This window comes from Candoia aspera, chromosome 4, assembly GCF_035149785.1.
Source record: "Candoia aspera isolate rCanAsp1 chromosome 4, rCanAsp1.hap2, whole genome shotgun sequence".
NCBI lineage: Eukaryota > Metazoa > Chordata > Lepidosauria > Squamata > Boidae > Candoia > Candoia aspera.
The window spans coordinates 18,349,312-18,373,903 of NC_086156.1; the positions used below are offsets into that span (position 1 = coordinate 18,349,312).

General features: G+C 39.2%; 1 protein-coding gene across 1 annotated transcript in view; it reads right to left on the reverse strand.

Annotated features, from left to right (window-relative positions):
• Positions 1–3,759: 3,759 nt before the first annotated feature.
• GPR158 (G protein-coupled receptor 158) overlaps positions 3,760–24,592 on the reverse strand; it is a 132,417-nt gene continuing 111,584 nt past the window's right edge. Inside the window, exons 6-11 of the mRNA XM_063301920.1 lie at positions 24,457–24,566; positions 23,763–24,001; positions 10,720–10,858; positions 8,937–9,042; positions 7,586–7,732; positions 3,760–5,261 (exon numbers count right to left, since the gene is read on the reverse strand). Coding sequence (XP_063157990.1) covers positions 3,801–5,261; positions 7,586–7,732; positions 8,937–9,042; positions 10,720–10,858; positions 23,763–24,001; positions 24,457–24,566 — 2,202 coding nt within the window. The 3' untranslated portion in view covers positions 3,760–3,800. The remainder of the gene's footprint in view (positions 5,262–7,585; positions 7,733–8,936; positions 9,043–10,719; positions 10,859–23,762; positions 24,002–24,456; positions 24,567–24,592) is intronic.

A 24,592-nucleotide genomic window follows, 5' to 3' on the forward strand; every position in this document is an offset into this window, starting at 1 on the left:
GAAATGAATGTTTTCAAAATATATACCCCCAGCTTGTTCTTTGGCAAGACTGGAGAATATTTATCCCTCCAGATACTGAATTCCAGCTCTCATCCAACATGGGTATAGGTCAAGAATTATGGAACCTATTGACCAATAATACCCAGAGTGCCACAGGTGATTCTCCCTCTTCAGTTCACTTGAGCACATATGGAATATTCCAGTTAGATAATAGAAGCTAAAATCATTGGGAGTATCAAGCGTCTATCTAAATTCGATTCTATAATTAGGGTTGTATTTATAAACAAAGTACCACAGGATATGGCTTTTAGTCCTTTTGCTGTCCAAAACCATCTTGAGTCCTGTGAAGTAGGCGCTATATGAATTTCTGTATAAATAAATAAATAAATATTCTGTCACAATTAATCATTACTTGTTTTCACACAACCTGATGCTAGTGGCTTATCTTTGCCTGGCTGATGCATAATTTTTTCTTGAGATAACATAAACTTCAATTCAAAATGTTAGTCAACTAGAAATTGTTAACAGATCTGGGTACATGACGGTCTCACAGACTCACCTTTTAATCTGTAAAAAAGAAATACACACTGAATACAATATGCGTGTTTTTCTGCCAGAGCCAAGGAAGTTTGTCAATAGTTTCTAGCCATTTCCCACCCATGAAGCTTCCAAGAACCCACCTGCTTAGCTTCAGCAGTAGTACTGCATCATATGCTTTCAGATCATTCTCTGAGCCTCCCTAGCAGAGCAAGGATTAATGAGATGCAGCTTAAAAGCTAGTGTTGTTCAGTGCATAGATTTTATTATTTCATATGATGCAAGTGGGGGAGTCATTGTGGCTGTTGCTTTAAGAGATCCAAATCAAGACTTGAGTCATGGCCAAACCAGTCAGTGATACCTGAATGAAGGGTAAGATGACCTCTCCTTACTCCATGTGGCAGCACTGAATAACGGGCAGCTGACTCCACCTTCAACTCTGGTGATGGGACAGCATCTTCACACCTAAAGCAACAAATCAGTTGAAAGAATGCAGGGCAGATAATACGGCTCACTCCAAACATCTGCCACTCAGGTTATCTGCCCCATTCTACAAATGGTAGGGCTGACTTTGCTTGAAGCAGATAAGAGGCTGAGATCTGCCCCCATCTGTCTTTCTTTTCCCCTCTATCTGCAATGCTTTATGCAAACAACAAGTGATGGAACATCACTGCCCCATGAACTGATTCAATTTGATTCCTATCACGCATCACATATTGTTATCTCATGGGAGCTGAGCAGTACACAGAGCAATGATGCCCTATCATGCATCCCATTACAAAGAAAAAGAAACAAAAAGGTAAGATTTCTAAAAAATGTTACAATTGTCTCTTGATAATGCCTTTTGTGAGGAAGCACACTAGTTGCTCAGAAGGGGCATGAGTTATTTAGGCAACAGGAGCTGGAATATTGTTCCCTGATAGGCTAGGAATTCCTCTGTGGATTTCAATAAGGTATTCATCAGGGTTTGATGAAGATGATGCCTTGCCAGTTAAACAGAAGGGGAGAAATGTAATGCCATATGTGAAAAGCAGGCTTTTGAAAACACAACAGCTACATCTTAACATTTTTGGCTAGAATTAGCGGAAACCTGCAATGCAGTCTTGGAGGGCTGCCTGTATTAACCTCTGGAAAACCTTCCACCTTGCAGGAATTCCTCTTCATCTTCACCCATTCCCATTTAAAGGCTTGCTACTCCTCAACTTTCCAGTGCTCTCACCCCAAAGGAATTAAACCTGGTGACAGTCCCTCAGCTTGGAAAAGTGTTGAGTGCACAATTGCAATTTTTAGTCAAGAGAGACATTCAGAAGCAGAACTCTGCCCTTCATCTATGCCACATACTATAAGGCAAAACTGGGCTCCTCCGTACAACAGGAGAGTAAGAAGAGGCTGGGGGCTTTGTTAAAGCAAGAGTTACAATCTCTAGGGTGGGACCTGGCAACCTTAGGTTAAAGTGGGGCCTGGCAATAAGGTAGACCTTACACTTTGAGTATATCTGAACAATAAAAGTGCTATGAAGTGACTGAAAATAAAGAATTACTTGAAAGATGCAGATTAAGACAACAATCCATCATCTGCTCATATACCTGGAAGTAAACCACACTGAACTCAGTAGGGTTTATTTCAGAGTAAACATGCATAAGACACAGCTGTACAAGTTCTTGACAAGTGATGGAGTAATAGTAGGTGTTCCTTAGTATTTCCCCACTACTTCCTCACTTCAGTTTAACACTACAGTAAGCATAGCCATCTAGCACCTCTTCCTGAAATGAATTTTGACAGCATTGAAGGGGGAAAAAACCCTATTCACACTACTCGGAATACATTTTTCCCTACTTCCCAACATTTCTTCTGCCTTCAAATCGCTTGAGCGTTAAGACATTGAGCAAGGTTGTGAGGAGGAATTATTAAAGCAGAAGTCCTGGAATGTTAAATAACTTTTTTCAATTTTCTAAAAAATAACAGAAACATTGTCCCCAGATTCATTTTAGAACAGTGCCTTCATTTCTAAGCACTCTAGAAGTAATAAATTAAATAGGATAATGATTATTTACTCTAAAACGACAGCTTCTGCTAGTATATATCATTTATGGACAAGTGCAAGACAAGAAACATACCTCGTATAAAAACCCTGAATTATACTGCATAAAATCATAACTGAAAATAACGATTAAAATAGCAAACCCACAATATAAACCATGACAAAAAGTGTTTTCTTTCTTACAAGCTGCTAAGACCTTACAGGGTTTTTTTTAAATAAACAAAGGTCTAGCGCAGATATTTTTTACAGACTGCAACATTAGATATCTGCAGATTGCATAAATGTGTTGTGTCATATAGTCATATCAAAGTTATTTGCAAACATTATACAAACTGGAATGCTTTAATATGAGACACAACCACATACATACGTTCATAAGAAAAACAGAGCAGTTATATAAAAATGTAATTGGGGAATGCATTAAGTTAGCAGTGCCATCAAGGGTAAGGGGAGGAAAAAATATAGTTTCTGGAATGGGTACGCAAGCTATCTCCAGATGTTAAGAAGTTAGGATCCCTCTAGCTGGTGCTCTCCAGATGTCTTGAACTCAGGCTGATCAAAAATACATTGCTGTCTCAAGCAAAGAGCAGGACAGTGCTCCCTATTTCCACAGACAGTAGCTAAATGGATTGGCAATCCTTCTTTAACCCTGGTGGGAGATAGCATCTTCCAATCAAGGCCATGAGGCATTCAAAGGAGGTTGCTTCATCATAGGGCAGATTTCAACCCTCTTAATTTCCTACATCTCTTACTGGTTGAGGAGTTCCAGGCTGGGGAAGGCTAGCTTCAAGATTTACCTGACTCTAGGCCTTTTTGAGTTTGTTTATTCTAAATACAATGATTTTTTCTAATGATTTCCTGCCTGTGTTAAACCAATCATAGCCTTAAGGAGTAGTGTGATGAATTTTAAGGTATTCTTCTTGCCAACCCCACATATTTTACAAAAAAATAAATAATTTCTAAAGGCATGTTTTTACTCATTGGAAATGTAAACTCGGTAGGGGCATAAAAGGGCTTCATGTCCTGGATTGCACTGATAACATTGTTGGCACTCAAGAACAAAGAAGAGACAAATTGACTTTTGCCTAGTTCCTATGTATTCAATGTGCGTCTCTCCTGGTGAAATGATGCTTCTTTAGAATTTGCAGATTCTACTGACTTCTGCCCCACTGTCTTTCCCTCCCCTTCTGCTGTGGCATCTCTTTTCACAGTCTAAGCCCTCTTATTTCTGATGCGCCTCTGTTTTATTTGAGCTTAAATTGGTTGCGTTCGATAAAGCTATATTTCTTTCTGCTTTTGGTAAGTCTGGCACCTCATACTCCCAAGGGCAGATCTCCACATGAGACGTTAAAGGATTCTGTGAGTTATTAGTTGCTGATCTAGCAGGATTGGAAGGAAATGCATTCCCTGGTGGAGAGGAAGATGCATATTTTGTCTGAATTCCCAGTTTATTGGTAAAATCTTTCTCTGTGGTTTGTATGGTTGCCTTGGGGGGCAAGTCCTTGGGATCTCCAGCATAAGTGCTCTCTGTATAATGTTTATTATTAACCTTTTCATTTTTTGTCCCAGAAACCTCTTGTGGAGTTTTGGGACTCCAATTTTTTTTTTCTTCCACCTTATGTTCTTCTTGAATCTCCCAAGGACACACTTCACCTTTGTCTGTGCTCTTTTGACGGGGTAACTGATGCCCTTCAGCAGTTTTAGGATGAGATTTGCCCTTTGTTTGGGAAGGATGGAGTGTCTCTGAGTCAGAGGAGGCAATAGAGACATGTTTTTGAATTTTAGAGTCAGAAAGCCCAATCCCTGGGCTCTGGTCATAGATTTCCCAAGGACAAACTTCTCCTATGTCAATACTCGTCTTCGGCAGGGATTTACCAGCTCCTGCATCAGGATTGGGCCTTTGTTGTTTCATTATCCCAGATTTATGAGGCTTCTTTGACTCTTCAGCATGGGTTGAGTTTTTTTGATAGGAATCTTTATGGTCAGTCTTTTCAGAACCAGAGTGCTTTTTGCTGACTTCTTTGCTCTTTGGTTGAAACTTGTCAGATTTGACACTTTCTTCATTTTGCATTTTTCCTGCTAACCCCAGAGTTTTCTCTTTGGCACTGGCAATAACACTAAGTGATTTCTGTAACACAGATGTTTTTGGGTGGAGAGGTTTCTTATCTGCACTTAAATTGTGAGCACTCATAGATTTGCACACCAAAGGGACATTTTCAGTGGACACAGCTTCACTTTTTTCTGCAAGTCCAGGGGTTGCCTTTTTTTCAGATAGAGAATCCAACAGTGAATTCTCTGTAGTTGAAATAACTTCCCCACTTTCTGTGGTTAAGCTTTTTGACTCTTCGGTTGGGTCTCGGACATGGTCATATGTGCTGTGGGATTTTTTTAAGGAGAAAACTCTGTTTCTCAAAGATTCCTCCTTCGGTTTGATGTGTCCACTGGAATCCAGTGTGTTTTTCCTTGCCATGGCAATACTTTTGGAACTCCCGTGTTCCAGAAGATCTTTTTCCTCCCGTGAACACTGCCTAGTGACGGTCTCAGGAATTTCAGTAATTCGTCTCATGATTGAGCGACCCAAACCTTTTTTTGAGCATCTCTTTTTCTGGAGGTGTGGATTGTTGGTGATCATTTTTTTCCTTTTATAGGTCTCCAGCTGGGCATACAATTTCTTCAATTCATCCTGCAAAGTAATGGACAAGATGAGTAAGGATTGTATATATTCTGCAAAAGCCAAAGTGTTGAAGTAGCTAGAATGTTGGTTTGGAACATGGAGAAGCCAACCACAAATTCATGTTCAGTTAGGGCATTTGTAAAATGCCTTCACGTATCAACTGACACAAGCTGCCTAGGATCATCCAACTAGGCAGCATATAAATAATTGTGACAAATCAGTAAGTAAACAAGTAAACACAATTTGCTGCTCATATAATCCATGTGAGTGACTATATGTGTGAAAGAGAAGATTTCCAGAATTTTCCCTCAGGTGAATGCTTAAGAAGAAAATAGTAACTTATCAGCCTCCAGGATCTTTGCCTTAGAATTTCTTAGCCACACATTTTCACAAATAATATAGATTATTAATTTCTGCTACCAACAGTTATTACTAACAACTTATCAGTTTGCATAAAATGAACAGTTGGTGTCAAACTTATTCATATATTCTCTATATCCATATTCTTGGTCTAAAACTCATTTGGATTTCTGCAGTCCCAATCAAATTTAGCAAAATACAGGAGATCATCTGTTCTGAAAGAAAAAGGAGGGGAAAGACTAAATTCAGTCTTTCATTCAGATTCTCTCTTCCTGAATAGATAATCAGCAGAATTGTGTACAGCCTGTTCTCCATTTACATACAGTATGATTTTTCTTATAGGACTGGGAGGTCTTATGGAGGACGGGCACCATGATCCTAAAGCTCTTGAACACAGACAAAGAAATCACTGTCATATATGGATTTGCACAAGTTCAGAATCAACTCCAAACCTCTCTGATCTCACAGCTGCAACTGGGTTGGGGATCCAAACTGATTTTTTTCTGCCTCTGTGCCAGTTTATTTGAAACCAATGCTGGTTTTTTTCCTTGAATCACTGTGGATCTGCAGAGCATATGGGCAGTCTATTTGACCACAATAGGAACTCTTGCCTAACCTTGTCTCCTAGGTTTTGTAGCATCCTATTCCTGGTGACCGTCTGTAGACATTGTTAATAATTTATCTCCCATTCTCTTCATACCAACTACATATCAACAAGCAACCAATAATTTACTTGTCCCTATAGTTATAGATATTGGGGGGAAAATGCCTTTATAGCTGCAAGAAGTTCTTAGATGTAGTAAGAATGGCAGCTTTGCAGCCAGGAGGCTTCCTCTTATAGCAACTACTCAGATTTTGGGAGGAACAAACAAAAAATGCACCCAGCATGAAGATTGGGAGGGTGTCCTAACAATTTATTTTACTTCCCTTTTGTATGTACTGGAGATGAGGGAATTTCTGATATTTTAAGAAAGGCAATAGCTCAAGACAGGGCATTATCTGGCATTGTTTGCACCTGTCTGTTGATCAGCTGGAGGGAAAATAGAGTGTTTTTTACTTGTTCTCAGGACTTTTAGGTTGGCAGAAGTGAGGATGAAGTTGGTGTCAAATGACTTTTTGAAGGTTAGGGTTTGAAACACTTACTGATTAAAAAACTAATGGTGCCAGTAGTGAGTTGAACATCATTGCACAATTGGTAACTCCTAAATGAGAGATAGACCCAGTAGTCATCAAGTCACAACCACTAAATGTATATCCCAGGCAAGGCTGTAATGATGACCCAGCTTTTTCTTCCTCACAGTAACTGCAAAACTTCAGTGACCCATGAAACTATGCCCAAGGGAGATAGTTAGCGCCATGCTAATAAGTTGTTCTTCAAGGCTTTTCAACTAAGGATTCTACCTGGCTCCCTTTTTTCATTAGTGAAAGGCTAAAATCTGAGTGGAGGCTGTGATTGTCAATGTATAAAAGACCTCAATTAAATCTCAACTTGTGTCAGATCAGGTTGGTTGTTCCATAGACTGGCAAGTATCTGTCTATTATTTCATTCCCTTCTATTAAGGCATGGAACATGGGGGAATGATTCTTAAAAAACAAAAGCAAAAACACCAAAAGGGGCTAGGGCAAGTAGGCTTTTTCGTGTGTGATGGTCCCAATCTGATATGGGTCACTGTTTTCTCTCAAAATTTAAGGAGAAAAAATCCAGGAAATGAAGTGGCATGATATGCCCTGTATGTATTATCTAATCTATCCTTCAGTGGTCTTACTACTGAATTCTTAATTTGTGGCTATAACATAAGCATTCTATGCAGTCCAAAATTATAATACACAATATTGTTCTTGGTTAATTTGGAATAGCATTAGCTACATGGTAGCTTTTATAGGAGTGACTTATCCAGAATGTTGTCTATATAAATTGAAGAGTTTCTATTCAGTTTTAAAAAATCCATGTAATTTACTAAATTGGCATGTACCCTAATATCTTCTGGATCCAAACTATGCTCACTCCATGCTGAATTGATACTACTGTTCAGATAAGATCCAGATCTCCCCATGTCGAGCTCATCTTCATAGGCTTCGGTAGCTATATCATCTCGTGGATTATTGCTTGAATGGGAAAACTGTAAGAATATATTAGGTTTTTGCTGTAGACAAATACAAGTAAGAATAAGCATAAGAAATCAAGGAACCTGCACCTGTTCCCCCACCCATCCTCAATTTCATTTGGGAAACTGAAACAAAATTTGCAAGGTACATTATGGCAAGCAAAAACTTAATATTTGGCTGTTTCCTAATTAATCAAGAATAGTTGCTGGATACTGATCTGTTGAAAATCAGGCAAATTAAAGACTGGAGCTTCTGCAGGTAACAAAGGAACCTGGGATGGTTGGACAGGGACAAATTAGATTACAGATAGTCCTCGAGTTATGGCTACTCATTCAGCAACCATTCAATGTTATAATGGCGCTGAATGAAGGGGACTTACGACTGGTTCATGAAGTTGCGGTCATTGCAGTGTCCCCCGTGGTAACGTGATCACAGTCTGGGTGCGTGGTGCCTGCTCGTGATTACAACATCACAGTGAGCAGCAGTCACATGATCGTGATTTTCGATGCTCCCTGCCACCTTCCCACAAGCATAGTCAATGGGGAAGCCAGCTGGCAGTTGGAAGTTGCACCTGCTCCTGCTGCTTTTTTGCCCACTCGCACTCCATAATGCCTGCCCATGGCAATTGCCAACCCCCCGTGGCACCCACCTGTGCTTTCAAATGCATGTCTACAGCACCCCTGCCACCCTGTGGCACCCATGAACCTGCGCTCCCCCCCACTTTCTGGAGCACCTGCCTGCAGCAGCACCCCGTCTCCCTGCAGCACACACACATGCCCACACTCTGGAGCACCTGCCCGCTGCACGCCCCCCCCCCCCAGCACCTGAGCACCAGCCAGGGACTCCTGCCTGGAATTCCCACCTCTTCACACTTAACGACCCATGTGGTCCAGGGGTTACGACAGCAAACGGGACTGCAGGATTGCTGTCACTAAGCGATGTAGTCACATGACATTGTGCTTTATGATCACATTGCTTAGTGATGGAAATTCCAGTCCCAATTCCCATCATAACCCAAGAACTACCTGTATATTTTTTTCACAGCAACCAGGGAAGGTGATTTAAATTGTGGAAGCAGCATAGGGGAAAGGACTAAGTCAAGATAATTGTTTCAGTCAAATCTAGAATCTTCTAAAATTTTATATATTTTAATGGATTTTTACTATAGTATGCATGTGCCTTCAGATCTGGCAAAATAAAAGTGTAAAGGAAAAATACCTTTGGGATCAGAAGTAACCCAATGGTGACTGTCACAGTCAAGTGTGTGTGTGCAAAGTATAGCATCAGCATCCAATCAGACTGGAGTCTTGAAGCAAGACTGAACCTGCAATACAAAATTTACACATATGTAACAAATGTACCTTCCTCCACATTTTTCCTTATATGGAATGATAGTTTTTAAAAAATACTCTGAACTACGCTTATAGGGAAAAAAAATCTGAATATAAAGATATTAGCCTTGCTTTGTTCTATTAAAAATGGAGGTTTCTGTGTCAATTTCTCAGCACACATACTCCCATCCCTTGATCCCAGTTTTGTTGTGTTGTATTATAGTGCAAATGGGCACACAGATATTGTGTGCATTTTGCCCCATTGTTGCTCTTGTTTTTGGAAAAAGGTACAGTATGATTGGAAATATAATCCAGGTTTTCTTGGACGAAACTGTTTATTTAGATTGCTTTTAATAGAGCTTCAAACCTGGGTTTATTTAATCTGATAGAATTAGATGGGGGAGAAGGATATCTTTGTTGATTCTGCTCAACAATATCCTGCTGGGTCATCTGCCCATTATAGGATTAGGAGGTATTACGTTACAGTAGCTGTGATTTCATGACTCCAGACAGAGATGCAGAAGGGTTACTGGTAGGACCCTTAGCTAGCGTGAACTGTGGCATTTCTGATTTTAATATCCACAACTTCCAAGACAAGATGTATTTACAGCAATACTCCTGAGCCTAACAGAGGCCCCATGGACATTCTCAAAAGTTAAAAATAATGTCTGGAGGTATATCTTCCTGCCCAGATCAGAAGTTAAAGATACATTGGAATTTATGGATGATCTGGGGATATTGGTAGAGGAGAAAGTGGATGCAATTTCGCCACCTTCCCTTTTGGTAAATGGGTGTTTTGTAATTGCCAAGTCCATCATAGCTGCAATTTTGATATGATTTCAATTTCTAAATGCCTATCCTTATTCTGCAGTGTACTTCTGTATGACACTATTATAAGGGATCACCTGGGTATTATGGATTGGTTGTCATAAATATTTTGATGATACCTAGCTTTATCTCTTCTTTTCAGCTAATGCCAAGGAGAACCTAAGTCATTAATAATGGATTGGTTATGGACTTATACATTGAAGATTAATCCAGACAAGACAGAAGATCAAGTGATCTTGAATACATTGCATTTTCAGCAAAGGACAGGGTTTGCAATCTGTAGTGCTCTTAGACTTGGTATTATTCCTTAATACTCAGATAGCTAAAACCAACTCTGGAAATGCACCAGCTACTTATCTTTGAGAATATGGATCTTACCAGTTACACATACCTTAGTCACACTGTGATTAGAATATTGCAACACACTCAGTATAGGACTATCCTTAAAGAAAGTGCAAATGGTGTAAAATTCTGTTCTTATTACAATTATATCAACTGCATTGGCTTTGAATTCTTTTCTGGACCCAATATATATTACCATAGCACACCCTAAATTGGATGGTCTATCTCACATGAACTTATACATCAATTAAGATTATTTATAGATCTCGCCATGCAAAGATACTGTATGCGGTGGTGAAAACAGGAGATGTGCAAAAACTCTGTTTGCAGAGGTAATAGGCAGGCACTGTACAATTTGCATTCATTTGAGAAAAGTAAAGCTTTTCTTAATCTGTCCAAAAAATGCTTTTGTTTGCGCCCTTCTGACATGCATTTCGGCCCAGTTAATTGTTTTAGATTGCATACTAAGAACTTAAAAATAAACAGTGTGGGTCACTTGCCTAATTATATGGAATATAGCAGAGATAATGAGCTCAATGTGAACTGCAACAGCCATATAACGTGGCTCGTGAAACGCCGAGGGTACTGTCCGCACTGCATAGCAGAGATAAACGCTCCACAAGAGGAATAAAAATTCAGCTGAAAAAGGAATAGATATTTCTATTAGCATTTGTGGAGAGGCAATTTGAAATTATCACCCCATCCTCTTTTTCTGTTTGGAAACATACTCATGCATGTGCAAATACACTTTCAGGTATCCGAATGGTGCATCCATCACATAATGCTACTTTACTTCTTACATAATCTTCAACCATCTGATGCGTGCAGGTCTGCATATTAAACACACCCATAGCATTTAAGTCAATAGAAACATGATCGTTCCTTGCTGCAACAGAAGATGGGATTTATTTCCTTCTATGACTGGCATAGAAATTTAACATGGATATATTGGGTCCCTTCTAACTCTATGATTCTAAAATTTGGTGTAGCCCCAAATGAATTTGGTGGAACAATGTGTGTTTTTACAATGATCATGGAGATGAGCAAATCATTTCCATCATAGCTGGCAGGGGTCTGTCCTATCAAGGCCAACCTGTTTATTATAGCTGTGTAGCATTGCTCATTAATGCCTGTTTGCCCATGGTGAATAAGTATCTAAATACCAGGGTGGTTTATTTATTAAGCACATGTAGTGTGTTGGATGTGAACTCCAAAAGGTGTTTCAGAGCATGTAGGAGCATAAAGAAGGGTTGCTTTAAGATGTTGCAAAGAGGTGCTATACCCGTGATCCCCCATGCTCCAAAGCACTTTTTGGCAGCCAAAGCTAAAGCACTGCACAGCTCTATTAATCTTACTTTATTTTAAAGAGAAAAGATTTAATTTCTTTGCTTTAAAAGCACCCAAAGTAGCTACCAAGAAAAACGCAACAGAAAACCAATTAGTCTGATAAGGCAAATAAAAATCTCAGCCGAAACCCAGTAAAAAGAAAAACATATTGAAATAAAACTAATCCTGTTCTCTAAACGTCTTCAGAAGCAGAAAACGTTGTTACATTTCAATAACCAACCAGGAGGGAGGAAGCCGTATGTGAGGAAGGGAGCTCTACAGAGGCTTAGATTATGAACTTTTTAATCATGTCCTATAAAGAGGGGTAGAATTATTAAAAGCAGAACCAAATTAAACAGGTTATAGCAGGAGAAAAAGTAAAAAAGACCTCTCTCCACTTCACTTTCCCCTCTAGCTTTCTGTTGAATTTTGCTGTCACACTATTCAAAAGCCAAGTCCCTGTTTGAAAAAGATGGTGCAGCTCTGTATTAATGCAACTGGATAAACAAATCAGAAAGGGCTTTTCCCCCTATAATTAAACTAGACTTTTTTTTTTTGAGCAAGCCAGTATTTGTAAATAAACAACGAAACTTGGTATATAATGCAACGGGTGCAATAATCACGGATCCACAGTCCCACAGGAGATGCGAAACAAATGACTCCTGGTTTCTTTAGGCAGATTCATACACAGAAGTCCAGTAGAAGCCACAATGACATCACCTGCAGCGTGATGTCATACACATGGATTCACTTTTGCCTCCTGGACCCCACCCCCACGCCAAGGGCATCTATGGATAGGCCACGTCAAATACAAGCAAACCTGTTTCTGCCCAACACTGTTTGTTCTCATAAGCCAAGATATGTGTGTGACTGCATGTGTTGAAGAGTTACCAAGAGTATGTTCCCCCAACACATACATATGCTTTATTTTAAAGGTTCAGGTTTCAACTACAGTGGATCCTCTTAGATTTACATATTTCTGGAGCAATTTAATTAAAGAGTGAGTTCTGACTATTTTTGCTGTAGGTGTTGTTTTTCACCACAAAAGACAGGAGAATATTTTCTTGCTCTGAACCTATTCAGCTTTAGAATGCATTAATACATACAGTATTAGGAATGCATCCCTACTTTTCTAAAAGTACTGAACAAAATAAACAAGGGAGAAAAATCACCGTGGCCCAGTTACTGGAATGTTTAGAAACAACAATGGTTTCCATTTCCACACACTTTTTTACTGAAAATGCAATAAAAATAATGTTTACCAATGTGTAGGTCATCAAATGCAGATACATTCTTAAAAGCCAAGCTGATTCGAAGTGTATATACTAAGAAGTAAATATAAATTAAAAGCACATTTAGGACTGGAGCCTAGTAAGTCGATTGAAGTATCCAGTTTCATAGGTAATAGATTACAGGTAGTCCTTGTTTAGCGACTGCCTTGTTTAGCGACTGTTTGCAGTTACTGCTGGTGATGAAAAAGTAACTCTATGACCAATCCTTGCATTTACAACCTTTGCAGGTCTGTAAAGCAAAGGAAAGCTGTAGTAAGATTATAAGCACAGACATGGTTTCACTTAGCAACCACTTTGCTTAACAACTGAGTTATTGGTCCCAATTGTGGTCGCTAAACAAGGACTACCCATATTTCATAGCTCCATGTCAAACTTGAGCAAAGTTATTCTTCAGAGGAAAAAAGAGAGGACTTTTTTTTTGTAGGTTTTTAAATTATGAATTTGGTAGTATAAAAGCAACACTTCTCGGCACTGCTATATCATAGTATAGTACCTAGGTGATCAGGCTGTTGACCTAAATATGCTGAATGTTGCAACTGCTAGTAGGAGATACAGCTTTATATCTGAAAGCTTCTGGGTGGAATCCTCCAGAGCCCCTTAAGTGGTGTTCCCAGTATGCTTATAGTTGTACCAGACTTACAGTTCAGCAAATAAATGTGCAGCAATGTGATGGTACGCCAAAGCATTACTACTACACATGCCCTTGGAAAGTTGATACCTCAACCAGCTTAGGAAGCTGATCCAGCAGCAGCATTGCCCATGCAGTTTGACATGCAGGTGCATACAATTATTAGATGGGAACCAAGTGAACAAGAAATGCAGCATGATTTAGCTAGAAAAGAGAGACTTAATGCACCCCCCACAGGTCTTTTGTTTGCAAAAGCACAACTACCTGAATTCCTGTATACCTCTGCTACCAAGAAGAATATTATAATTTGCCATAATACAATCTTGGAATATTTTTTTTCAAAAAGTTACAGTTTAGATGTTGAGCTCAGACTTCAGTTTTACCAATATGCAGAACAAGAATCAGATCTCCATCAGGATTAACAAGAGAATTTTGTGGTGCTGTAAAAGTAAAAATTCCCAAGACAATTTGGATGACAATGATGGTGCTGCTAAAATGTTCACTTCTCCTTCTGTGTCTCCCTCCTGTCTTTGCTCACATCTCCAATGGAAGATGACTATGCCTCCTTAGGCCAGTATCACTTTCTGAGATCAGTGAGGCATGCTCCATGGTGAAAAAGGTGTGTCTCTGAGAATGGTTGGGTCAAACAAGCCTTCATTTAATCTATCTCAGGATAGAACAAAACTCTTCTCATATTAATCCATCTGTTACAATTTAGCCCTTCCCAGCCCTGAAAACCTGTCTTTGGGCCAGATTCAAATCTCCTTTTGCAGAACCAAGGTATCAAATAGAGCGTTTTAAGGAGGGGGCAATCAGGGAGCTGCCTCAATCCCCACACGTGAAGGGGACCCCACTGAAAACATGGTTCAATATTTGAAATTAGGGTTGCACAAAAATTTGTATTTGATTTGAAAAAGCTGCTTCAGAACTAATTGGCTTGTGAACATACCACCTCTCTGCAACTCTTTAAAGTGGCTGCAACATTTCCCAGGATCACATGGCAGCTGTAGAGGGGATCTGCACAATCCATGGAAATGAAGTGGCTGCTTTAAAGAGCTGCAGAGAGGGGCTATGTTCATGCTCTTGGTCCTGTGAAACATCCTTTTCTAAATGAATTCCCCTTAACACCTGATAGACAAAGCAGCAGAAGAGGCAACAAATCAACCTAAGAACAGTAGCAAAGCTCAGCTAAGTGCATGAGAGTCTACTTGGGAGGTGGATTAATGTATCTAGCCACCTCTTAGTCTGGTTAATCATCAAGCTCTAAGCTTTCTTTCTGAGTTAAATCAAGCTCCAGTTTGCTTGGACAACAAATTTCAAAGCAAAGCCTCCCCAAATCAGGAAATATCTGGTTTGACCACCACCACCACCACCACCACCATCATCATCATCATCATCATCTCTGCTACAGAGAAGACATGCTTCTGGGTCTCAATAGATGGCATTGTTTAATTGAAAGAACCCGGAGCATGCCAACCCTGCAGGATGGAATCAGCCAGACAGATGTCACGGGAGGCAGGCAGTCCCTCAAGTAACCGGACCATAAGAGCCCTATAGATTTCTCATCTTAAGTACAAAAACAGCTGCTTTAATGCTTTAGGAAGCATTGCAGCTCAAGGCAGAGTATATTAAATCTGAAATAAACTTGTTCTGAGGTTGAACACCATGTGTTTGACACACAGGAGAGTTATTTTGCTGGGGTGTTTCCAGCCCTAAATGGTTCAGATCTGAAATGTTTTGCACATTCCTAGTTTTCTGTATTAGCCTCCTTGAACATTATTTCAAGCATGTTAACTTACTCAAGAAAAGACAGTTTAATCTATGTAGTCATTATGCCACGGAATCAATACAAATGTCTCCACCAGCAAAAGCTATATAAATCTTATTTATTTATTTATTTACTGGGCTTATATGCTGCCAATCAGCCACCGACTGAGTGGCTTAATACTTTGTTCAGCAATAAAATTAAGAAATAACATAATAACCATAATAACAATAAAGCAGAAATAAGATGATTAAAAAAATGAATGGATGAATGGATAAAAGAAAGAAGGAAGAGAAATCATAGCACTAGAAAAATCACTCAACAAAAGAAACATTCCCCTGCAAGAGGGATCCATTCTGCCATTCTGACCCCACACTCTTGCTGAAACAGCCAAGCCTTTGTGGAAACCCAAGAATGTTGGGGGCAGTGTGATCTGATCTCTGAGGGGATACTATTCCAGAGAACGGTGGCAGTGATGGAGACGGCTTGCCCCGGAGTTCCTGTCAGATGACATTCCATATAAGGGTGGGCACCCAGGGAGGAGCCTGTTTTTGGGATCTACATAGGTGGCAGAAGTCACTGGAACAGGGAAGTCCAGAAGATATCCAGATCCCAAACTATGTGGACCTTTAAAGTAACAGTCAGCAGCTTGAACTGTAGTCTAAAACAGAAGTATGTTTCAGTAAATTTGCAAAAGCTTTTGGGATCAATGGCTATCCGCTTGGGGATTAGTGGCTCTTAGCCTTGATGGCAGTGTGACTGCCTCCGGAGGCCATCTGTTGGGAGACTAGTGGGATTCCTTGTGCAGTTGGTTGGCCACTGTGAAAACAGACTGCTGGACTAGATAGACCAGAGGTCCGATCCAGCAGGGCACTGCTTATGTTGTTTTTAAAAGCTAATAATCCCCTTGCTGGTCACCAAGCTCCCTGCTGAATTTCATTTTTTTTAATCCTTAGGCTATTTATTTCCAAAAATGGAAAGTTAGCATGATGCAAAACAAAACACCACACGCTGTACTTTTAATAATACCTCTGAGCCCCACATAAACCCTGTAAGCATTCTTAGAAAATAAAATGATGGGTCACTGCATTGGAAAAAGTGAAAAAAAAACCCTGAGAGCCAGTTTGGTGTAGGAATTAAGGTGCTGGACTAGAAACCAGAAGGCTGTGAGTTCGAGACCTTCTTTAGGCATGAAAGCCAGCTGGGTGACCGTGGGCCAGTGGAGAAAATAGGAGAAAGGAGCATTACACACAACTTTGAGTTGTACAAAATAAAGGCAGGATGATGATGATGATGATGATGATGATGATGATGATGATGATGATGATAAGTTCAGCAGTTGGCTATCACCAATGTGGCACAAATTTTGTGAGAGTGATGATAACATGTTCTCACCAGCCCCCAAATATTGGGAACCCTTGGCTTGTATGATAGTATTTGGATCAAGCAGGGATCTATTAAATATATGCCTATAAAATGGAGATACTTTGGCTGCTGAAAAATAATTAGATTTATATCTGGATCCTACAGAAATCAAAACCCCTTTCCAGCACAAGCTAGTTTAAGAGTGTATATCTTTGCACCAAGCCTAAAATTACACTGGTATAATTAGCAGTAATGAACATATCATTGTACTTGAAAAAAACAATTTATTACCAAAAGCAACAATTACACAACTTAAATGTATCCTGTGAAATTATGTTGTAGGGTGAGGAATTAGCTTCATATAATTAATTCCAAGCTAACACCACAATTTGCATAGGAAAATCTGCAGATGTTACCAAAATTTACAGCATTTTTTATGTTGCAGTTGGACTGTGCACCATAATTCTGGTTACACAGTAAGAACAAGGAGGCACTTTAATATGACTGTTATTCTGATCAAACTACAAAGGCAGTATGTTCTAAGGTCAGTAGAGAGAACTCCTAATGCTACGATCTTTCTAATACAACCACTTATTTAGCAATCTTTTCAAAAATATTATGGCTGAAACTGAAAAGACTGAGAATTAACACACAGGACCTTGTGAGCAGCTGGCCCAGTACAGTAATAAAGTCTGGAGTTAAGCAGGGTGGGTGGGTGTTTAGATTATAATGTGTATTAGATCATTTCCTTCAAAGCCAGCACAAGTGCTTCTGAGCCTCATTCTGCAGAGGATACATCACTGACCGTGTGCCAAATTACAACAGCTTTGAAGTTGCAGTCAGTATGAATACATTTTCAAAGGAGCATGAGAGTCAAGGAACACTGTTCAAGGAAAGTATGATGGAATTCTTGGAACAAGGTCCATAGTTTCTCAGATCTTGGACATGTGTCCAAACCACTCAGTTTGTCTGGGCTATGACTTTGGTTTTGTTTTGTTTTGTTTTGTTTTTAAACCAGTGTTTTCCCGACCATAAGTCCACCAACTTGATGGTGCCTGGAATAAACACCAATAAGATATAATAAAGCACAAGCTGGTCTATAACATAGAACCTTCTCCACCAATACCTGAAGAATCGTGCTGAATTGACTATATCTGCAGTAGATGGGGCTGAGGCCTCCTTCAATCATTTAATTTTCTTTCTAATAGGAAGAATTTTCTTTTCTACCTATTCACTGTTTGGGAAAAGACACTCCAGCATTGCCTGAGAAACAAAGGGGGCTATCTGGGCTTCATAATTTCCTCTGGTCTAGATGTTCTGAGAAACAACTGTTAGATGCAAAGCTATCAAGCATGAAGACTGGAACAAATGTTTATCAAAGGCTGAAAAACCGAATGAAGGTGAAGTTAAGGGGCCACAGACACAGAAGCAAGCTGAATCAAATTCAGCCATAAAACCACAATGCAAACCACAAAAATCACTTTGCAGGTACTGATTTAAAAATCAACTATTTTAACAGCCACATGAGTTTGCATAATACCTTTATTATGGTAAGGCAGTATGGACAATCCTGGTGATAATTATCACTTATCCGTATAGGATACAAGCCTATTTCTGAATCTCAACGACTGCAGGAACCAGTGTTGAAAAAAATATTTTCTACAGAGATCAAAATAATATAAATGAACCTTTCCAGGAGACCAGAACCTGAAGATTTGAAGAAGGAAGATTGAGTCTGCAATTGCCTCAGAATAGTTTGGATTCAGCTTATTATCTATTCCAAGTACTAATCAGACTTATTTTGGATTGGCTTCTCAAGTGCAGGTGAAGATAAGATAATGTTTTAAGTATAATTGCTAGCTTGCTTAGTATTTTTATTTATTCTCTTTATAATGTGTAAAGCTCAACAATATTACATGCATGGTGCCTAACTGAAAAACTTCTTATTTATTTCCTAAATTTTTTTGCTTTAAAATGTGTGACTTGAAGTCAGGGAGCAAAACAATTAAGATAACAATAAAGGGTTGCCATGAAATTTGGAGAAGATGCCATATTTGCATGTATGTTAGCAAATGATAATCCATTATTCTGTTTTCACACCAGTCCTTATCTAGAAATTAAACTAGAAACTTAATAGGGTTATAGTTAAATGTTCCAAAATTCATCAGGCTGTGGTAAAAAAAATGAAGAAGAGGCTACGGAATAGCTAGGCCATTCCATCTATCTGCAGTTGTAGCAGTCAGAGTGAATATTACATTTCAAAAGATTTTTTTTTTGTTTTGGCTTTACTGCAATGGCCCAATTTTGGATGGAAAATTTAGTGGCCAAGCACGTTATGTTAAATTAGCACTAAATTTGTACTAGGCCTAATTCAGATGCTTCTTTTCCAGCCCTTCTAAGAATTTTGGCTTCCTAGATAACAGTAAACAAGACTTGGTAATGACATTAACATTAATAGATCTTTTTAAGATTTCTCTTTGCTCCTGCTGTTTTGGCTCCACTCTGCTATGTGGCATAAAGCTTAATTACAACTGTTCCTCTCTCTCTCTCTCTCTCTCTCTCTCACACACACACACACACACACACACACAGACACAAAAGCAAGATTCTCAGACCAGTTTAGAATTTTTAGCTGGGCACTCCAATATAACTTGAGAAATCAAAGAGAATCAGATAGCTTAGTTGGAGTAGAAATGATGAAGATACGTTTTGAGATGTGATGAAAGGAGTGTTCAAAGATATGCTTTATGGATCAGGAATGTGTTGCATATTTAGACCTATTAAAATTGTCTTCATATTTTTTATAAAACACAATTTGTAAGCCATTGTTTTTACGTCTGTTGTAATCTTGAACAGGTGAAATTAATCACACATGAAGCACACTAAACTGAATTTTGTCCTTTACAGAAGTTCTTCACATAATATTTAATATTATATCACGTTTTTCAAACAGTTTAATTTTCTGCCACTAAAGAGGTTGAATATGTTTAAATATGCAGCTGTGTCAATTCAGAAGTTACCATGGCAGCATTGCAATGCAGTGTTTTCTGTTTGCTGTCATTACCACCTTTTTCAGGTACAGGGATACTGTGTTAACAAAGATGTTCAGAAGAAGCCTCATGACATAATCATACATACAATGTAATTTGACGTAACCGCCCAGAGTCCCTCCTTGTGGGGGAGAGAAATTTGATAAACAAACAAACAAACAAATAAATAAACAAATTTGCATCATTTGTATCTGCCCATGGAGATAAAAACTCAATAAACCTAAAATGAGTGACTTATAGCCAGTGGCTCTTGGCTCAAGATAATCCATAATAATGGATTATCATTTACTGTGGGTTTGGACTTATGTTTGTAAGCCCCCTACAAGAAATCAATTTAGTTCTCTGATAAAAAAGATAGCAGTCCCTGCCTTGCCACACAGCGGCTTGATCGAGAAAGAAGAGAGTGTCAGAAAGAGAAAAGGACATGTCAGATGGAAAATGGATGTTCCCACAAACTTCTCACTCTGCCTCACCCACTCAGGCTTTGGCCCAACTGATTATGCAGTCCCCAAGAGATTATGTTCTGGGAAATGCAGTCCACAAAAGGAAAAAAAAAGTTTGTCCACTATGTCAATAAACAGCAAGCAAACAAGCAAGCTTGCTCCTTCTAAATACTTCGGGCTAAATCTTTTTTTTCTTTTCTTCCATTTCCTAGAGCAGTGTTTCTCAACCTTGGCAACTGGAAGATGTGTGGACTTCAACTCCCAGAATTCCCCAGCCAGCATGACTTGACTGGCAGGGGAATTCTGGGAGTTGAAGTCCATATATCTTCCAGTTGCCAAGGTTGAGAAACACTGTCCTAGAGTCATTCCTCAACCACTTTGGGCCAACTGCATGTGTAGAACAATTCCCAGACTCTTAAACGTACAAAAATGTGGGGTCAACTTCAAATACAAAATAAAAATGCTCGTAAGTGCGAGTACAGGTCATAAAGCACTTTTCCCAAGGCCGTCATAACTTTGAACTATTGTTAAACAAACGGTCATAAGTTGAGGACTACCTGTAGGACCTTCCAAGATGGAAAAAGGGGTGCTACACTGACTGAAAAAAGAAAATAAATCTGCTCTGACACTTGTGGTTGAAGACATGGGAGCAGCACGCTGGCTGGGGCCCTGTGGCTCTCACCTGCATGGTAGTGCCTGACCAAACTCCAACTGCATTGCTGCCCCACTGTCCCGGCCGGACACTTCCTGCCTGTTATGACTAAGGAGGAATTGAGGCTGCTGCTCTGGGCCCTTGTGCCATTGACCAGGGCTGGAGAAGACGGCAAGTCCAGCAGCTGTAGAACAGACATTCTGCTCTTTCCATCCTATTTTCTGTCTTAAAGAACCCCCACAAAGGCTTTTGAGGAAGCTTATTAGCTGTGAGTTAAAATGCCAGGCCTCTTGTAGACAGGTATGTAGCTAAAGGACAGGAAATAGGGTAGGAATAAGTGGAGACTGAGATATAACTTATAGAGTAGGAGGACTCTCACAGTGATAGATTTTGTTTTTGTTCTCTTTGGGAAGCTGAAATGGAAGTGATGTTGCTGTAGGAGTGTCAAGGAGAAGAAGCAAAGAAAAGAGCATTTCAAAATAAAAGCAATTTGGTTCTCTCTGCCAGTGTAAGTGTGTGTGTCTCTCTCTCTATAGAAGAAGTCCAACTGACTTCAGAGTGTTTGCTGTTGTGGGAGAAAATGAGAGGAAGGAATGCTATGTGTATCACCTGGAGCTCCTGAATGGAAAGATAGGATATAAATCTAACAAACAATTTTGACATGAAAAGAATAAAAGAGTAAGTACAGCATTTAGATTTTGTATCCAAAATGTTTCTCCTACATACATCTTTAATTTTTGATACAGGTTTTGTGGGCATTTGATATTGAATACATAGTTTTACTCAAAGTTTCTCAGCTTTGCTGGCTGGGGAATTCTGGGAGCTGAAGTCCACAGATCTTCAAGTTGCCAAGGTTGAGAAACACAGGTTTTACTATTTCATTTCATAGGACTTCATCAGCAGTATTAATCTAGGTCTTTATTTAAGGGGGTGGGGTACAAACCTGGTGCTGCATTGGACTCCTCACTTCCTTAAACTGATCCTGCCTTTGCCCATTCACCAGTGAAATTATCTAGAGGTGGAAAAGATGAACCAAATGCCAACGAGACCCAGACATCTTGGTGATGTTGCCAGAAACCAGTTGGATGTTTAAACCAGAGAACACATTATCAGTTGACTCTCAATTCAGTCATTGGGTAATTGCACCTAATAACTGATTAACGTGTTCAGCTTTTCTACTAAATTGCTGGACCATACCATAAATCTACTCAGCAATTACAGAACATAAGTAATGTTTGCAAAATATACTGGAAGAGAGCTACAACTGAACAGAGAGACATGGTTTGTTTTGTCTCAAGCTAGTTGACCTAAGTAGCAGCACTAATTAAATCTATTAGGTGCCCTAACCAGAAAGTCCACACCTAAATGGCAATCATATTTGTTGAACCTTAAAGGAAAAAGGTAAAGATTCCCATTTGGTCATGTCTAATGACACACTAGGGGGCAGTGCTCATCTCCGTTTCCATGGCTGAAGAGCCAGCGTTGTCTAAGGGCACTTCCGCGGTCATGTGACCAGCATTACAATCATGGAAACTCTGTTGCCTTCCCGCTGAAGTGGTACCTATTTATCTACTCTCATTTGCATGCTTTCAAATTGCTAGGTTGGCAAGAGCTGGGGTGAGTGTGGGAGCTCACTCCGTCATGCGGTCTTGAACTGCCGAACTTGCAACCTTCTGGTCAACAAGTCTGGAGTCTTAACCACTGAGCCACCACACTCCCTTGTTGAACCTTATATTGTTCAAATTTTTGCTTTAACTTGTGCAACTGAAATAAAGTGTCTGGAAAACTAGCTATACATTCAGTTTCACTATTTTTGAAAAACAGGGTACTACAGTATCATTTGTTTATAAATTATTGCATTTGCTTTTTCTTTTAATAGGCAAGCCTGAAATCAGAGATATACATGTATAATGCATATATGTCACACTTGCAGAAAGGGGAAAATGATTTTACCAGCAATATTCAGTTTTTCTGCAAAATTTTGAACTTTTCCAAGAGGGAGGACTATATGACCTAATAGAAGGCTTTGTTTATTAGATGTGTGGTGGATCAAATTTTGGAAAAGCAAAAATTAGTTAGATATTACCACTCAATGCAGACTACTACAATTGCTCTTCAGCCACCCATGTTTTAGTTGGTTTTCTCTAATATATTGAATAGGAAGTAGTGTCAAGCTTGAGAAAAAGAAAGAAAAGAAGTCCACATATCATAGCCAGGCCTATAATTTTTCTAGCCTTCACTGAGACAAAGTAGAATCCTCCCTGTTCTCTGGATGGACAGTTATATATAACACACAAAAGAAAGTACTCAACACTTTCCTAGACCCAATCAATTCTGATTTTTTTAGTCACAATGAATTGGATCCCCAGCTTAATCATGCTTAGATTAGACCATATGAAATCGAAAACAGTGAAACAGAAACTAGTTATGACTAACTTGTTCCACTGATTTCAAAGGTCTGCTTCAAAAAGATACAACTCACTTTTTTCATGGCTTGAAAAAAAATACAATTGCTTTAAAATTGCATTCACTTTAATGAGTGGATTCTTCAAAGCTGCAGCATCCTTTTTTTCAGATTCACATGCAGAAGTTTGAAAAAAGTTGGGCTGCTTTAATGAATAACAGAGATACTGTGTTTGTGTGAGAGCCAAAGCACCTCTTTTGACATTTTCAAAGACTGAGCAGTCTTAATATTTTCATATTCTATGTGTTAAACTCAACTGTCACGAAGTCCAAATGTCCTTTTCTATCACTTACTTCTGCTAACTTATTTTTTCAATTACAAAAGAGTACTATGTGAATCAACAGTTTAAGGCTATAAAATTGTGTAATCTTAGGGAGTAACATTTAAAAAAACTAAGGGTTACTTCTGACTAGACACATAGAGGCTATTAATGATATTTATCAGATCTGCCAATGTTACTGTGTATTTTGTTTAAAAGAGTACTATGTTTTAAAAACCCATTAAAAACAGCTGAGCAAATGGTCATCACTGTTATCAACAACCACAGTAGTATCTTACCAATAGCCATCATGTAATCCCACCGGTCTATCAGGCACATATTGAAGATCAGATGATCCGATGTTTGCCCTTGGCCGATGAGTGAAATATTCCGCTCCAAGTTTTCACAGACTGCTGAAGTCCAGCCTGTCAGAAACCACACCACAACCAAAAAGATCACAGCCAGCATCTTCATAACTCGCCCACCTGTCATATATGGAATGCGCTGAGCTGTTCGAGAAAGGAACACCTTCAAAGCTCTGCAGAACAAAGAGGCATAATATTACTAATATTACTAACTTCTCCAGCTTCAGGAACTTTGATTTTAGCATGTAGTCAATTGTGGCTGATCTGGGAAGGTAAGCAGAATCACACCTGGTTAGTACTTAGATGATGGTCTACTTGAGAATTTCAGGCCTGGGAAATCAAACAATTTTTTAAGAATCCCAGAAGAAGGAAATGGCACACATATAAGTAAGGCAACTTTGTACGTTTGATCACATGGAAAAAGACAGAAGACCAAGCTCTTTGCTGTATTTACTTGATTATAGACTGCAGAAAATGTTTGCAGAAAAAGATACTAGTTCATTGCTTAAAAATGAGATGTCTATTATGAGAAAAGGGCCATAATCCATTCCTGTACTTTTGCCCATACATATGTGGATGCATGCACCCTAAATTTACACAAAAGTGGAAACAGCAAAATATCCTGTACCTGTGCAGCTTAAGTGTGACTGTTCCATAAACTGTAGCAAATCCCAGAAGACGAACCCACCTTAGGAGAACACAGCGAAAAACACTTGGCTCAAAGTACAAAATGACAACCTATAAAAGAAAAAGACATAAAGGAG